General features: G+C 42.5%; 1 protein-coding gene across 1 annotated transcript in view; it reads left to right on the top strand.

Annotated features, from left to right (window-relative positions):
• Positions 1 to 1188: 1188 nt before the first annotated feature.
• LOC120927176 (gastricsin-like) overlaps positions 1189 to 18594 on the top strand; it is a 30119-nt gene continuing 12713 nt past the window's right edge. Inside the window, exons 1-6 of the mRNA XM_040337675.1 lie at positions 1189 to 1296; positions 8660 to 8816; positions 8913 to 9030; positions 12725 to 12843; positions 14867 to 15066; positions 16013 to 16120. Of these exons, the coding sequence (XP_040193609.1) occupies positions 1241 to 1296; positions 8660 to 8816; positions 8913 to 9030; positions 12725 to 12843; positions 14867 to 15066; positions 16013 to 16120 (758 nt within the window). The 5' untranslated portion in view covers positions 1189 to 1240. The remainder of the gene's footprint in view (positions 1297 to 8659; positions 8817 to 8912; positions 9031 to 12724; positions 12844 to 14866; positions 15067 to 16012; positions 16121 to 18594) is intronic.

Here is an 18594-nt window from a genome sequence, read left to right as displayed (position 1 = left end):
ATATGCATTGTTATAGCTTTGAACTTGCATAAGATATGAGCCTCCTGTCTGATGTATAATTCGAGATTTTCCTAGCTTGTGACGGAAAATATTAATTATATGAAGACAGGAGGCGAGTATCTTCCCTCCCAACCCAACCCTGTCACGAGGTTGTCTCTCTCTCGTTCTAGACTGATGAACCACGCACCCTGCAAGTCGGAGGCTGGTACGCCCCGGGAGTTCGTTTTCACTATCCCCGTTGGGATTGCTGTCCGTTTCGATCCATGGGTTTAGTTCACCGCAGATGGAGGTTCCTACTGCGTTCCAGATCCGGAGTCGGGATGCCGTTGACTGAATCCGTTGGTCCATGTTCCTGAGGACAACTGACCGGTCGGCTCCGAATGGTTTGGGTTTCCTATAGTCCCCGTTGGGATGAAGTTGGTCCGGATGAAGTTGGTCCGTGTTGGCCTTGTCCTTTCGTTTCCTCCAGATTCGGATGTTGTGTTCCGGTCGGAAGTTTCCCGGCAGCCGCGGAGATGTCTAATTGGACTTTTGGTTCCTGTTTACACTAATTCGCATGAAGAAAGAGGAATAGGTTACCTCAGACAGTCCCTTATATAGGCTACGGTCTGGGAGGGGCTACGCTGGCCCAGGGACTGCTGGGAAGGGTAGTTCTTTGAATTTTTTAAGTTACAATAAATGTTTACTGTATTTCTGCTATGGGCATTATTAAAGAAAGATAATGCATAAGATACTCGCCTCCTGTCTTCATATAATTAATATTTTCCGTCACAAGCTAGGAAAATCTCGAATTTTGATTCATAAACACGTTTACATGCAACAAGCTTTTCAAATCATTGAATATTCCAAACATCTAAATTTGAATCGCTGCCATCAAAAAGCAAACATTTTGCATGGACATAAAATTATAATCGCACATTAGCTATTTATATTGTAAAACAAATATTCAAATCTTGATCTGTATTATCACATCTCAGTACCTCAAAGAAAGAAATCTTAAAAAGGACACTTCAAAGTGAAAGCCAACAGAAAAGTAATTATTGGCATACATGTAGTGTCAATCAGTCAAACAAAACTCTCTTATCATTTGGAAATTTATACGGAAATATTGCATCTTTGAGATAAAGCTTTTGATTGGTCTAAAGGTGACCAAAAAAACTTGTGAGGCAGTCTTACAATATAAAAAGAATAATTTCAGATAGTTCATGTCATATCTTTCCAAAGTGACAAGAGACAAACCATGAAGTGGGTGGTGTTCACGTTTATATGCCTTCAGCTGTCAGAGGGGCTGGTAAGGTAAGTGCCACCCATATTGTATAGAACTTTCCCTTAGCATGCCTTATGCTAGCCAAAGAGGGCACATTTTCACACCTAATATAATATAAATTTAATTTTATTGTTTGAATTTATTGGTAAAGGGTAATAATGCATGATGACAAAAAGTGTTTCATATTTTTTTGTATTTATTTGTGAATGGCCAAGCAGGTGTATGACTTATTGTATTGGGTGCAACAAGTGCTCCTATGCAGTGGTTGTAAGTTTCCTGTACTTTGCTCTGTCACTGTTATTGATGAAAATAATTCCTGCTCTTCCACTTCCATTGTTTTCTGCACTGAGAAAATAAATGAAAGTGCTTCTCCATGTCATAAGTCCTTTATTTTTTTCCTTCTAATAAAGAGATTAAAGAGGATTTTGTGAACTGGAAATTGAAGCAGCCAGCCCGAAAATTGTTTGGGTATTCTGGAGCAGCTGGTGGTAGAATACAATAGCCAACAATGAAGATTCAGCATGGCTCTGCCAATGCTAAAATCTTAACATATATGACTAGCCTAGAAATATGTAACCTTTAAAAAAAATGGTTACATAGAAGGGTATATAAGAGAAGGAAAAGGAGGAGGTACAGACAAGGAATGTTGTTTGACCAGACTGTTGCCACACAAGTTATGCTGGACTTTTAACTTGGAAAACCCCCAGTTTACCACTATTGCACTAGTTAAACAATATTATGGAAGTACCCTACTCTATAGAAACAAATATCACTGAAAAGGTATGTTACAGTATACAATGTTTATTATAGTGCAAATTATTAAACTAAAACCTAAGGAAACTGAAACCACATGCATTCCCAGTCTTTAACCTCTTGCCGACTGTATAACTTATATACAGCGGCAAGGTGGCTCTGCTGCGCAGGATCATGTACTTACCTAGTACATGATCCTACACATGCGTGTATAATCACAGCGGGAGCTGATCTGCGGGTACAGCGGACTCGATGTCCTCCAGGACCCGCGTATCATTAGACAGAGAGCCAGAATGGCGATCTGCCTATGTAAACAAGGCAGCTCACCGTTCTGTCAGTAGGGAAGACATTGATCCTGTGTTCAAGTACATGGATCAATGCCTTCGACTAGTTAAAGCACCTCCAACACAGGACACAAGCACTGGCTAGGCACACAGCTTACCCTTTGATTGCCACCAGGGGCGGATTGTCCATAGGGCCAGCCTTCATGTCACTTCTCCCCTCTCTCATCTGCCGCTGCATCTCTCTGCTGCCATCTCCGTGGCCAGCTCTGCTGCCATCTCCGAGGCCGGCTCTGTTGCAAGCTCCGCGGCTGGCTAAATTGCCAGCTCCGCGGCCGACTCCACGGAGATGGCCGCATTTCTTTCTGGCTCACCACCGCCGCTCACTGTCCAGCCAGCCTTCTGTTCAGCTTAGGAGGAAATTTAGAGGTCAGGGGGACAGGTCATGTGACCATGAAGGGAAAGTGCTCTGGCCTCTGCATGATGTCGTGAAGGGACTCTGGACTGCTAGAAAGGTAAGAGACACTATGCCAGCCTGCCAATGTGTTTTTTTTTTGGATCTTGCCTGCCAATGGTGTTTTTTTATTTTTTATTTTTGTATTTTGGCTGCCAATGTTTTTTTTATCCTGCCTGCCAATGTTTTAATCTATTCATAATAAAAGCATGCTGTATTTAGTCTCTCTTAGAGACCCCTTTCACACTGGGGCGGTGCGAGCGTTAATGGTATAGCGCCGCTAGTTTTAGCAGCGCTTTACCGCTGTTATAGCAGCACTTTGGTGCCACTAGCAGGCGCTTTTAACCCCCCAGAAGCACCCATTTATCACTGCTTTCAAAGCGCTTTTAAGGAGATTTGAAAGCAGTACTTTGCGGGCGGTAGCAGGGAGCTTTTAACCCCAAAGGAGGGGTTATCAAGGGGTTAAAACTTAAAAGCATTTATTATCATATATTTACATAATTCCAAATGGTTGACAAGTTACAGTGACTGAAGCAGGCTAAATATAACTAAAATACATTGAGAAACCGTTTGCCATTATTTGTAATTTTTTTTTTTTAAATGGACTGCTCAGCTTAAAATGCCCAGGCCTATTTTTTGTCCCAGTCCGGGCCGGATCGCCACTGATGTTAACCTCCTTCCCAGCCAGTTTCATTAGTACAGTGACAGTGCATATTTTTAGCACCGATCACTGTATTAGTGTAACTGGACAAAGTGTCAAAATTGTCAGTTGTCATATATATATATATATATATATATATATATAGTTTGTAGATGCTATAACTTTTGCGCAAACCAATCAATATTTGCTTATTGGGATTTTTTTATCAAAAATATGTAGCAGAATACATATTGGCCCAAATTCATGAAGACATTTTCGTTTTTACATTTTTTTATTGGATAGCAGAAGATTAAAAAAAATATATTTTCAAAATTGTCGATCTTTTTTGTTTATAGAGCAATAAAAAAAAAAAAAACATGGCGATACCACATGTGTGAGACTTTTACACAGCCTGGCCACATACAGAGGCCCAACATGCAGGGAGCACCGTCTGGTATTCTAGGAGCATAAATTACACATAATTTCCTGACTACTCATGACATTTTTGAAGCTCCTGTAGCACCAGGACGATGGAAACGCAAACAAAATGACCCCATTTTGAAAAGCGAACTCCCCAATGTATAGTCTATGAGGCATGGGCTGCAGATAGGTACTCAGGTATTCTGATAGGCTGCAGATAGGTACTCAGGTATTTTGATGGGCTGCAGATGGGTACTCAGCTACTCTGGTGGGCTGTGGATAGGTTACATAGTTACATAGTTAGTCAGGTTGAAAAAAGACACAAGTCCATCCAGTTCAACCACAAAAAAAAAAAAAAAAAAAAAAAAAAAACACAGTACAATTTCATACACCCAACTCCATACCCACAGTTGATCCAGAGGAAGGCAAAAAACCCCAGCAGAGCATGATCCAATTTGCTACAGCAGGGGAAAAAATTCCTTCCTGATCCCCCGAGAGGCAATCGGATTTACCCTGGATCAACTTTACCTACAAATCTTAGTACTCAGTTATATTCTGTACATTTAGGAAAGAATCCAGGCCTTTCTTAAAGCAATCTACTGAGCTGGACAGAACCACCTCTGGAGGGAGTCTGTTCCACATTTTCACAGCTCTTACTGTGAAAAAAACTTTTCGTATTTGGAGGTGAAATCTCTTTTCCTCTAGACGTAAAGAGTGCCCCCTTGTCCTCAGTGTTGACCGTAAAGTGAATAACTCAACACCAAGTTCAGTGTATGGACCTCTTATATATTTGTACATGTTGATCATATCCCCCCTTATTCTTCTCTTCTCAAGAGTGAATAAATTCAGTTCTTCTAGTCTTTCCTCATAGCTGAGCTCCTCCATGCCTCTTATCAGTTTGGTTGCCCTTCTATGCACTTTCTCCAGTTCTCCGATATCCTTTTTAAGAACTGGAGCCCAAAACTGAACTGCATATTCTAGATGAGGTCTTACTAATGATTTGTACAGGGGCAAAATTATATCTCTTTCTCTGGAGTCCATACCTCTCTTAATACAAGAAAGGACTTTGCTCGCTTTGGAAACCACAGCTTGGCATTGCATGCCATTATTGAGCTTATGATCAACTAAAACCCCCAGATCCTTCTCCACTACAGATCCTCCCAGTTATACTCCCCCTAGCATGTATGATGCATGCATATTCTTAGTCCCTAAGTGCATAACTTTACATTTATCAACATTAAACCTCATCTGCCACTTAGTCGCCCAATTACACAGAGCATTGAGGTCGGCTTGTAAATTGGAGACATCCTGCAAGGACATTATTCCACTGCATAGCTTGGTGTCATCTGCAAAGACAGAAATGTTACTTTTGATCTCAGACCCAATATCATTTATAAATATATTGAAAAGGTACTTGGGTACTTTAGGCTCTAGGCTGGAGACAGGTACCCAGGTACTCTGATGGGCTACAGATATGTACTTGGGTATTCTGGGCTGGAGAAGGGTACTTGGGTACTCTGGGCTGGAGACAGGTACTCGGGTACTCTGATGGGCATTGCAATATTCGTGTGCCATGCTTTCTACGATATGCGCATGCGTGAGCACCGTATCTCAGAAGAAACAACGAGTGGGCTTCAGATTCCCACACTGAACATGGGAGCGGGCTCACAGAAAAGACCAAAGTCATTTTTATTTAATTTTTTACCAGAAAGAGACTACTAAAAATTCTCTATGAGGATCAGGTCAGATGAGTTTGCTGCCCAATCAAGCATAGTAATCCCACGATCATCCAGTCATTGAACCAGGTTTTGGTGCTTTTGGCAGTGTGGGCAGGTGCCAAGTCCTGCTGGAAAATGAAGTCAGCATCCCCATAGAGCTCGTCTGTGGAAGGAAGCATGAAGTGCTCCAAAATCTCCTGGTAGACGGCTGCGTTGACCCTGGACTTAATGAAGCACAGTGGACCAACATCAGCAAATGAGGTGATAAAATACCACCAAAAGACAGCTCTATTTGTGGGGAAAAAATTACATGAATTTCATTTGGGTACAGCATTGCACGATCACGCAATTGTCAGTTAAATTAATGCAGTGCCGTATCGCAAAAAAAATGGCGTGGTCATGAAGGGGGGTAAATCTTCCAGAGGTCAAGTGGTTAAATGGGCTTGTAGTTAAAAACTAACATTTGACTGTCTAATGAGCATGTGTTTTGGGCACCAAATTTAAAAGAAGGATAGCACTGTTTTTCCCCTAGCTATCATGCCTTAAAAAGACATACAATGGCAAGGTGACAGTGAGATCAATCAAAGTAAAAATTGTATGGGTGGGCAACCTGAGCACCATATCCATAAATAGCAAAATACAGAAAATGTTAGTAGAAGAATGGACTTTATCGTTGCTTTAAACCTCAGGAGTATACACACACAGAAAAAAAAAATTCTTTCTTAAAATACCATATTTTTATTCCATACAAAAAATAAAATAAACATTTCAGTACGATAACAATTTTAAAAAGAATGATACCAGACACATAAAGCCTTCAGCCCAGACTGAATTATGGTAAAACATATAAATAAAAATATCATTTGGACATTACACAGAGTTTATAATGATGGAACACTCAAAAAGTAAAGGCTAGAAGGAAAACATAATCTTTACACATTTTGATTTGAAAGCTTCATTAGGAAACCTCTTATTGTGAGCTGGTATAGAAAAGATTGAGCATGTGGTTAGCAAAAAGAGGGTGTCAGGTCAACAAGTCCAATCTGCAAAACACTGCTGAAGGCAGGCACAGGGCTATAATCACTGCCCAGACTCAATGGGAACACACACTGGTTCTAGACACTTTAGTACTACTCTTAGGCCCCAGAAAAACTGTAGGGATCAAGGCCAAGTCAGATACTCCTTTCCCCCATGTGACAATAAAACATGCTTTAGCCCTGGTTCACACTGGTGCGATTTGACATACGCTTTGACATGTCAAATTGGCGGCAATTGCACCGTCCTAATCGGCGCTGCACCGATTTAGAAAAGTAGTTCTGTACTACTTTTTGCAATTTTGGGACACTATTTACATTGACAACTGTGCAGAAACCTGCACGAATGTCTCCGTAATCGCGGCTGAAATCGGGACTGACAGGCGGGAGTGAAATCGTGCGAGTTCAGCTGAACTCGCACGGCTTCATTACCGCAGCCCAGTGTGAACCTGGTCTTATTGTCACATGGGGGAAAGAAAAGTGTCTGCCGCGGCCTTGACACTTTATTTACTTTTCTCCTCTAGCAAGGTAAAAAAGATACAATGTATCTTTTTCTCCATTTAAGAGAAGAAAAGAAAAGCCACTGGGGCAGGCTTTACAGTGACTGCTCACTGTGATAACCAGTCAGAGACTATCACAGCTTTCTCGGTCGTTAGTGCGACACTGGGGGCTTTCAATGAGAGTTTGATCTTTGTGCTGGGAATGCACCCTCATTACAAACACAGTGGCACACATATGCAGCCCCATGGAAGAAGAACCACTTCCATGAGGCTGCATAAGTGTACACTTGTTAAGGGGTTAAGTGACATTCTGCCTTAGGCACATCTAAATAAATACGCACTTTTGTACAAGTTTCCCCTTTTCTATCATATATATTTTACTGCTATTGGTGATTGTATGAGGTCAGCTTTACATTTTCATCTTTAACTGGATAGAGAAAAAGAAAATTATATATTGTATAATCCTACTTGAACAACTGTATAGGGAGTCTACTGATGCCTTATTGCATTCTCTGTATACACTCCATCCCTTCCCATAGATACTTTTCATCATAGTAAAAAGGTCCACAAATGAACAGAAGAGGGAAACAAAATAAGTAATGCTCACTGCAAATTTTGAGATTCTCTTACCCAACTGCTCTAGGCACTGTCTCAGGATTAAACGTGAAAACAAAAAAGTGTAGCGCTAATTAAGTTAGGTTGGCATAAAACTTTAAATTACAAATATGACAATAAAAGTGAAGTGAAAATGTCCATATAAATACATAAATATATAAATAAATGTCCATATGTGAAAAACACGAATAGTGTAAAAATGCAAATCTGACTATAGAATAGTCTAGCAATAATATTGGTGAATTCCAAAGCCTGGCGATAACTTCAAAGAGGTGCTAGAGTTGAAGGAGCGTTGAAATGAATTGACGTGAACAGAAACCACTACCAATAGGTAAGGGGCTTACCAGAGAGTTTGAACCCAGGAGAACCTACGTTCAGATGGGTCAAAGCTTTGTGTGGTAAAACCACGATGGAACCTGGGCAATCCTGTATGTGTCTCCAATAGCTGTAGCAAGAGTGACCAAACGGCAGAGGAATGGAGTATACCACAGATGAAGATAGCTGGATACCCGATGGTCTCACAGGACATGATGGTCCAAAAAAAATACCAGATGTGTATGGAAGGGTGTGTACCATAGATTAGGAAGAAAAAAACATCCACATAGCATAGCGCTGTGTTGAATGTTGAAAATGTAATGTAGCAAGAACACTTACATTTAGATGGATGTACAAGCGCTTTGTGCAAAGTAGTAGCAACAGTGGGGTCCACCCGACGCGTTTCATCCCAAGGACATCATCTTTTTGCTATTTGTCTATCTGCTGTGTTATATACCTTTTTCATATTTAAATTGAAATATATGTATATGTTTTATGTGACTGAAAATTTTAACAAAATACTAATATTTTAAATATATTTAAAAAATAAATCTGTGCTGAAGCGCACATAACGTTATCACACGCTTCCAAACAGCATTATATAAATAAGCCAGAGAAATATGAAAATACAACACCATGCAAATTACAACTGTTTCTTTTAGGGTCCCTCTAAAAAGATACAAGTCAGCTCGAGAAGTCATGAAGGAAAAAGGAGTCCTAGATGAATATATGAAGACACACAAAAGAGACCCTGCACTTAAGTACAACTTCAATCAAAAATTTGATTTTGCTGTAGCTTACGAGCCAATGTATATGGATGTAAGTTCTCTTTGTGTACAGTAAAATGCTTATTAGCAGATCACTCTAACTGAATCTATAAAAAATGATTTTGTTACAAATGATTTTTATCTTTAGACATATTACTATGGAGAGATCAGCATAGGAACACCACCCCAAAACTTCTTGGTTCTGTTTGATACTGGATCATCCAACCTCTGGGTTCCATCTGTCAACTGTCAAAGTTCTGCTTGCAGTGAGTAAAGTGCATAATAGTGCAGTTAAAAAAAGAGAGCAAGAATTACTATTGAACCCAAAAAAAGAAAGACTATTGAATATTCTCCTTCTTATATTTAATAAAAGTGTAATTCAACTTGCATTTCCTATTGTAAAATGAAAATAGCCAGTACGATTTTAGTCATCTGAGGGGCTTTGAAATCAAACAGTATTTCTATTATTATATGCAGTTGTGGCTCAACCCTCTTGATGCTCGGGATGTCAGGCTGGCAATTTACTAGAAAGGTGGATTTGGTGTTTTTCCCCATAGCTTCAAGGTTGCTTTCACATGACTTTGACTGTTCTCTGCAAAACCATATATGAAATGCATACACTATATTGTCAAAGTATTGGGACGCCTGCCTTTACACGCACATGAACTTTAATGACTTCCCAGTCTTAGTCCGTAGAGTTCAATATTGAGTTTTGCAGCTATAACAGCTTCATTTTTTCTGGGAAGGCTGTCCACAAGGTTTAGAAGTGTGTCTATGGGAATGTTTGATCATTCTTCCAGAAGTGCATTTGTGAGGTCAGGCACTGATGTTGTACAAGAAGGCCTGGCTCATAGTTCCCACTCTAATTCATCCCAGAGTGGTTCTATCGGGTTGAGGTCAGGACTCAGTCAAGTTCCTCCACCCCAAACTCGCTCATCCATTTCTTTATAGACCTTGCCTTGTGCACTGGTGCACAGTCATGTTGGAACAAGTAGGGGGCACCCCCAAACTGTTCCTACAAAGTTGGGAGCATAAAATTGTCCAAAATGTCTTGTTATGTTGACGCCTTAAGAGTTCCCTTCACTGGAACTAAGGGGCCAAGCCTAACCCCTGAAAAACAACCCTACACCATAATCCTCCCTCCACCAAATGATTTGGACCAGTGTCCATAAAGACATGGATGAGCGAGTTTGGGGTGGAGGAACTTGACTGGCCTCAACCAGATAGAACACCTTTGGGATAAACTAGAGCAGAGACTGCGAGCCAGGCCTTCTCGTCCAACATCAGTGCCTGAACTCACAAATGCGCTTCTGGAAGAATGGTTAAACATTCCCATAGACACACTCCTAAATCTTGTGGACAGCCTTCCCAAAGCAGCTGCAAAGGGTAGGCCAACTCAATATTGAACCCTACGGACTAAGACTGGGATGCCATTAAAGTTCATGTGTGTGTAAAGACAGGTGTCCTTTTTACAATGTAGTATATATGCAACATGTTAAGGCAAATAAAAGAAATGATCAGTTTTGTAAACAACCTCTGTTACCTTCTAGGATAGTAACTAAATGTACTTGGGCCCCACAACAAAAGAATTCTTGAGCTCTTTTGCTCTACAATGTCTTCTTAAAGGCAGTTTAAGTTTTGAAACAAGCATTTTGTTAGAACAACTAACAAAATAATTGTAATTGTTTTCCTTTATCTCCTTTTGCATTGAGGTCACTGAACTGTATATACTATAATTTCATGATAATTTACAAATTATGACTTATGATGTATGTATAAAATTAAGCCCTAGCAAGCTTGATACTTTACTATATCTGTTAACGGTTAATGTTGATTGAGAGAGTTTAGTTTTGTAAAGAAAAAAAAAGTAGAGCTAATTTTAAAGTATTTAGACATCTCTTGGCCTACTAGTTTATTTAACAGCTGGGCAACTTAAGAAGCCCCATAATTTTCTAATATGTTTGATCAATTTAACATGTTTGAATGACCATTAGCACCATCTATTGACAATAGCTCAGTATTTTCCTGATTGGGGTGTTTCAGGAAATAACTGCAATACAATATGGTCACTAGATGGAGCTGATGATCATAGGAAGTATACATATTACACAAATTGTGAGGATTATTCATGACAACTGTACGAATGCCTGAGACCATCCAAAAACCCACATTTTAATTTCCCTTTAATGTAGCATATATCTATACCCTAGGTTGGGCTTATTGCCCTTTTTAGATACGATCTAAAATACCTAAAAAAATAATGGACATACAGACACAGTACTGTATATACAGATACAGTTTTATGTAACAAACCAATACTGTATGTCAGACCTCAAATTTTCCACTCGCCTACTCGCATTTTGCGAGTGGTAAATGAGGTTTGGCGAGGAGCTGAGCTACCTGGGAGTGGGGGGGCAAGCACCGCAGCAGGCTGGGTTGATCGGGAGCTGTTCTCCCAGCGATCATCCCGATGGCAGAGATCACGGAGGAAAAGAGGAGAGCTGCGAATCGCAGAGCGGTAGTGCCCGCTGTTAGAATTTACATTGAAATTTCCTCCGCTTTGCTCGCTCACACAGCCCGCCTCCTCCTGACCCCACACCTGTGATAGACAGAATGCGGGTCCAATGCTGGGATGTGTTGTCTATCACAGGCGCAGGGTCAGGAGGAGGCGGGGCTGTGTGAGCGAGCAGAGCGGAGGAAATTTCAATGTAAGTTCTAACAGCGGACACTACCGCTCTGCGATCCGCGGCTCTCCTCTTCATCCTGTCATGATCAATGGGGGGCACAGTGACTCTGCAATGGGGGGCACAATGACTCTGCAATGAGGGGCACAATGACTCCACAATGGGGGGCAAAATGACCCTGCAATGGGGGGCACAAGGACTCTGCAATGGGGGGCACCAAGGACTCTGCAATGGGGGGCACAAGGACTCTGCAATGGGGGGCACAGTGACTCTGCAATGAGGGGCACAATGACTCCGCAATGGGGGGCACAATGACCCTGCAATGGGGGGCACAAGGACTCTGCAATGGGGGGCACAAGGACTCTGCAATGGGGGGCACAAGGACTCTGCAATGGGGGGGCACAAGGACTCTGCAATGGGGGCACAATGAGTTTGCAATGGGGGGCACAATGACTCCACAATGGGGGGCACAAGGACTCTGCAATGGGGGGCACAATTACTCTGCAATGGGGGCACAATGAGTTTGCAATGGGGGCACAGTGAGGCTGCAATGGGGGGCACAGTGAGGCTGCATTGATGAGCACAGGTGAGACTGTGCTGAGGGGAACTGATAAAGTTGTTGTTGTTAATATTTATTTCCGTAACTTAATTCTGCATAAAACATTCATGAGATAATTTATGAGGGCGTGATTAGTGTCAGAATTAGGGGCGGAGCAGGGTAGGAATTAGGTTGGGCAACTGATGGCGAGTAACCCTTGAGGCCTGGTTAGTGGCTCAAGACTTAAAATTTTGAGCCCTGCTGTATGTTATATACTGTATGTTACTAATCCTGAACTTCTTTTTATTTATTTTTTAATATTAGCAAAACTGTGCTTGTTCTATAACAGACATTTAGCCTACAGAAAATGTATTGTTGTTATGATAAATCATACTGTAAAATTATTAATAATCTCCTCTGTACATTTTACCCTATGCATAAATACTCAGACTGGGCCAGGGAGGGGCACAACTGAGAGCCAATTAGATAAGCTGTCAGCAAATACGCTGACAAAGAACAAATTGACAAGAGGAGAGATCAGAGTGAACAAGGGATGACCCTTATCAAAATGTTGCTTCTTTACTGTGCAATCAGTAGGCTTATGTTTCTTCTCTGTGTTTAGATATTTGCCTGGAGTTGCTCTATAATTCATAAAGTAACCATCTTAAAACATTTTTAGGGAGTTGTTTCTAATAAATAACATCAAAACTTAATTTTACTTTATTCACTTTTATGCAGGCAACCACAATATGTTTAATCCCAGCCAGTCCTCCACATATTCATCCAATAACCAGCAATTCACTATGTCTTATGGCAGTGGCAGCGTCAGTGGTATCTTTGGTTATGACACTGTGTCTGTAAGTAAACCGATATTAAAAGGTTAATATTAAAATTCTGTACTGACAAAAAGTTATAGGCGACCATTGTTGATCTTCTTCTGAAAATGCTAGTTACTTCGAGCTCCCTAACTTTATTACTTTAAACCGCCGATCTGGAACAAACACGCAAATTAAAAAAATTAGGGTTAGAACTCTTGTTTTCTAATTCTTCAGCAACATAAAAGAGTATTGAAGCTGTTGGGTCAGTTGGGTCCTCGAGTAAACCAGGCAATTTATAATTTTAGAGTAAGGGGTCAGCAATGGTAGCCTTCAGTGCACAAGCTAAAAAAAGATGACAACCGCCCCAATTTATAACTAACTTATGCAGTATGGTGCACATGGAAGGGCAATGCACATCACAAACAAACAAAAATGTTGTTTCACATTCACATTAAAAACAATCAGAGGGTTTCGTTTTACACATTTGCAAATATAAGTGGAAGCCACGGTGCCTATGACAAGGCTCCTCTGTAAACTGTGGTCCTAACTCTATATTTTTGAGAGTCTCTGAGTTGGGGCATATATATATTTAGCAGTGGATAAATTAAGGCCAGGTTTTCTTGGAGGAAGCCCACTCCTCCTTAACCCCTTCTGCTGCCGCCTCCTGGCCCTTTAAGAGCTTCTAAATACTAGGGGGGCATTCGGGCCACGTGACTGCTGTGATTGGCTGTCACTGATTGGAAAGCTCCTGATCGCTAGTGTCACGATCAGGCGTCAGGCTTGAAGACAGTAGCTATAGCAATTGCAGGACAGGTATACAGGCAGTCACTTCTGGCAGATGACACAGGCTCACCTGAGGTGCAGAGTCTAGTACTAGCTGGTATTTACAGAGCTCTGATGGTGGAGATGGATTTAGCTGCGTGCTAAGTACCAGGTCGCAGTCCTCAAGTTTGCCCCACCAGGGTGTGAGCAATCCGGGGTCCAGTAGCGGCATGAACAGATAAGGGTTTTTAAACAGCAGCGTGGTCAGTAATTAAGCCAAAAGGTCGGTAACGAGTAGTTGCAGGTTGGGATCTAGGCAGTAGAGTAGTCAAGGAACAAGCCAAGGGTCAATCCAGGGTTTAAGCCCACCCGGCCAAGAGGTTGCCATATATGCGCAATGTCGACGGGGGGGTGAGCAACGCAATCACAGCTGAAGGCATCCAATGTATCCCCACTCCAAATCTAGCATGCAAGCTATACAAGAAGATGGCAACTATCCTTATTTAGAACTAGCCTTTGCAGTAGGGTGCACATAGAAGGGAAATGCTCATAACAAACAAATAAACATTTCCCAGCACACTTACCAGCTAGCCTGCAAAAAAAAATGACCGTCTCACAATTAATGGTAATAACAGAGGGTGTAGTTGCACACATTTGTTCCCCTTAGTTCAGCTATCCTTTTATATCTTCTGCATAAACTCTTAGGCCCCATACACACGAGAGAATTTATCCGCGGATACGGTCCAGCGGACCGTTTCCACAGATAAATCCTCTCAAAGATTTCCGCAGATTTCTATGCGATGGAGTGTACTCACCATCGCATTGAAACCCGCGCGGAAATCCTCTGGCGATGACGTGTCGCGCCGTCGCCGCGATTATGACGCGGCGACGGGCGCGACGCTGTCATATAAGGAATTCCACGCATGCGTCAAATCATTACGACGCGTGCGGGGAATCCCTTTGGACGGATGGATCCGGTGAGTCTGTACAGACGAGCGGATCCATCCGTTGGGATGGACTTCAGCAGATGGATTTGTTGAGCATGTCAACAAATATTCATCTGCTGGAAATCCATCCCAGGGGAGATTTATCCGCGGATAAAGATCCGCTGGCGTGTACACACCATAGGATCTATCCGCTGAAACCCATTTGCTGGGATTTATCTGCGGATGGATTCTATGGTGTGTATGGGGCCTTATAGTTTTTAAAGGTTCAGCAGCTGTACTTGCTCTATGTACATTACTAAATGTACAGTAATTATACACTAAAGCTTTTTAATGCATCTTATTTGGCAACACAGGTTCAAGGACTAACTCTTACAAACCAGGAATTTGGACTGACTTACTCAGAGAGTGGCAGCAGTTTTTACTATTCTAAGTTTGATGGTATATTTGGAATGGCATATCCTGCCATGTCTGCAGGAGGTGCCACCACTGCAATGCAAGGAATGTTGCAACAGAACCTACTTAATAATCCTATCTTCAGCGTCTATATGAACAGGTGAGTAATATACCAGCAGCACACATGAACCTGCATGATTTCCCAATATAAATGAAATACCGTATTTATCGGCGTATAACACGCACTTTTTTCCCCTGAAAATCGGGGACAAAGCAGAGGTGTGTGTTATACGCCGATAGCGCACCTCGGACTCGGAGGGGAACGAGTGCCGCCGGAATTCACCGAGCCGTCATCTTCCCTTTACTCGGCTTTGACGTCACACACACAGTCCTGCCTCCACTACCGGCATTGGACCAGTGTTCTGTCAATCACAGGAGCTGGTCCAATGCTGATGGCGGAGGCGGGACTGTGTATGTGACTGCAGACGCCGAGTGAACAGGAGATGACGGCTGTACGAGATGACGGGCGGCTGCATGAGGAGATGGTGAGTCTGCAAATGGGCATCAGGCTGCAGAGGGACACACAGGCTGCAGAGGGGCACTGACCATTATTGTGCTTCTAAGTGGTTTATTTATTTATTTTTAAATCTTGAAACTTCTCTCTTAAATTGGGGTGCGTGTTATACGCCGGCGCGTGTTATACGCTGATAAATACGGTAAGTCACTGATCATAAAAGATTTACAGTACATTAAAACATTTTGACTGGGGTGGTTGCTGTGTGGTTGGTGCTACTATCATTTAATGTACTTTACGTCCCTACTAATCCTGCACCAATTATCAGTAGCTGGGCTACTCTACTCAAGTCACCATTGTTTAGGTATGTGGAATATCTAGAGGAAGATGGGCCAGACTTATAATGCAGACAGAATAGAAAATGGCACGTGATGGAAATGAGAACATAAAGATATGATTATGGCATTGAATAAGACTCAGCTAGGAGAGTGCAATTTAATCATTTATATTCAAAAGAGAGCAGGCTACATCTTTTACAATCCATTATGCAATATTCATGGAAATGTTTTTTTTGTTCTTCTCCTCTGTTTAGTCAGTCTGGTGAGGTGATTTTCGGTGGGGTTGATAACAGCTTGTATTCTGGGCAGATCCAATGGGCTCCAGTCACACAAGAAGTTTACTGGCAGATTGGTGTTGATGCGTAAGTAATTGATCATTTTTGTCTTTCATTAGCATTTTATTTATTGTGCAGGGTTTTTTTTCTTCTGAAATGGTATTCCGCCACCTCTGGCAGCCCTGTCCTCTCCATCCTGTCACTGAACACAGCAGGTGGTAGAGAAAGATTTTGCACTACTCACTTCATCCACCCGCATCTGTGTCCTATTGCTGGGCACTCAGGGCATGTGAAGAGCAGTGCATATGTCAGTGGGTGTCCACGCAAAAAAACACTGCATTTTTTTTATTCCTCTGGTGCTTTGAGAGGTGGCTCCTGTCCCATCCTCGCCTATCCGTCCTGTGTAGTTTAGAGCCGAGTAAAGTGTTCTAAGACTCCTCCTTGGCTCTGTGCTACACAGGTCTGACAGGCGGGGACGGCACTGTGTTGAAAAAGAAGAAAGCCGGGCACTCTTAATAGACCATTGGCAGCTGCACTGCTATTAAGCTTTTGAGAGGAAGTGATCAAAAGTTGTAGAGGGAAAGGGAGAAAGGAGAGGGGGGCGAGTAGTTGTGCAAAGAGACATCTGTGGGGGGGATTACAGCTGTGAACTGGGGGTGAATTTGTGAAGAGGGGATGAAGTTGTGGTAAGAGGAGAGAGCTGGAAAGGGGAAGAGGTTGTGCAATGTGAGAGATGAGCAGTGGGGAGGAGGGACAGGTGGTATAGTGGAAAGTGCTATGAAGAGGGGTTGGCAGGTTGTTTATAGGGGGTGCAGAAGTGAAATATGGAAGGGCGTAGAAACAAGCTGTAGTTGTGGACTGGGGGTGTAATCTGTGGATTGGGGAGGCAGGTGGGGGGATCTGCAAGTTGAGTTGTTGACAGGGCGTGAGGTGGGGGGGTGCTAAGGTGAACTGTGGACAGGGGTGCAGAATTGAGGTACAGAGGTGTGCTGCGGACAGGGGGGTAGAAAAGGTGTGCTGCGGACAGGAGGAAGAAGTGGTGAGCTGCGGCTGGGGGGGGGAGAAGTAATGAGCTGTGGACAGGGGAAGAAGTGTTAAGCTGCAGATTGGGGGGAGAAGTGGTAAGCTGCAGATTGGGGGGAGAAGTGGTAAGCTGCAGATTGGGGGGAAGAAGAGGTATAATGCAGACAGGGGAATGAAGTGATGAGCTGCGGATGGGGGAAGAAGTGGTGAGCTTCAGACGGGGGGAAGAAGTGGCAAGCTGCGCATGAGGGGAAGAAGTGATGATCTGTGGACAAGGGGAAGAAGAGGTGAACTGTGGATGAGTGGCTTAGGTGAGCAATAGATGGTTACATTGGGGGAGATGTGCAGGTACTGTCCCTTGAGCTGATTTTCTTTTTCTGTGTTCTGTGTGAGATACATACACCTTATCACTGCAGAGTACGCTTTCCTGAGCCCAGTGTGTTATGCACTCCTAAGTGCTGTACTCTGTGCCTCTTAGGCCTTGAGCAATATGAATACTTGGTGCGCTTTACTTTACTCTCCTCGCGGAATGTGTTAGGGACGGAGAAATGGCTAGGGAGGGTACGTTTCTGCACCTATTCTCTGAAGAAGAAAAAAGCCCTGATATTGCCAATATTGTATCTTCAGAGCCCAACCTTTACAACATGAATTCAGTGACTAATAATTAATTGGATGCATGTTTGACATTGATAGCAACCAATTAGCTTACTCCTGTCATTTCACCCAGGCTGGGTTGCAGAGGCACATTTAAAGAGGTGCTGGGAATTCTCAAACTTGTATGTGAAGGAAAACTTCAAACAATTACTCACATAACAAGACTCCCCTTATTGAGTACTCCATAGTAGCTCAAACCATAGAAAAAAAGAAAGCACTAGTCTAATAAACAGATGAAAAAGTCAAAATAATTTTAATTGTTGCAAAAAAGGCCATATAAAAACAGCCAAAATAGTTCAGGGGCCAAACTACTAATCCTTCTTTGGGGTTCAACACCTGATAAAGCTTACATGGATTCAGAGAAAAGAGTGATCACACATATTGAACTCTTTGGGCCAGATTCATATACCTGCGCTGCAGCGTAACGTATCCCGTTTACGTTATGCCGCCGCAAGTTTTCGGCGTAAGTGCTTGATTCAAAAAGCACTTGCCTGTAAACTTGCGGCTGCGTAACGTAAATCTGTCCGGCGCAAGCCCGCCTAATTCAAAAGGGGCGTGTGTCATTTAAATTAGGCACGCTCCCGCGCCGGACGTTCTGCGCATGCTCCGCCTGAAAATTTCCCGACGTGCTTTGCACGAAATTACGGTGCCCCGATGTGTTTTTTGAACGGCGACGTGCGTAACATACTTTCGTATTCCCGGACGTCTTACGCAAAAAAAAAAAAAATTGAAATTCGACGCGGGAACGACGGCCATACTTTAACATGGCTGTCTAAATGTAAGCCATGAAAAAGCAAGCTTAAGTTTGCGACGGGAAAAACCGACTAGCGTCGACGTAAGAGATTGCGACAAACGCGCGTATCTTCGTGGATCAGCTAATTTGC

Source organism: Rana temporaria, chromosome 2 (genome assembly GCF_905171775.1).
Source record: "Rana temporaria chromosome 2, aRanTem1.1, whole genome shotgun sequence".
Taxonomy (NCBI): Eukaryota; Metazoa; Chordata; class Amphibia; order Anura; family Ranidae; genus Rana; species Rana temporaria.
This window is presented reverse-complemented; position numbering and strand designations above follow the sequence as displayed.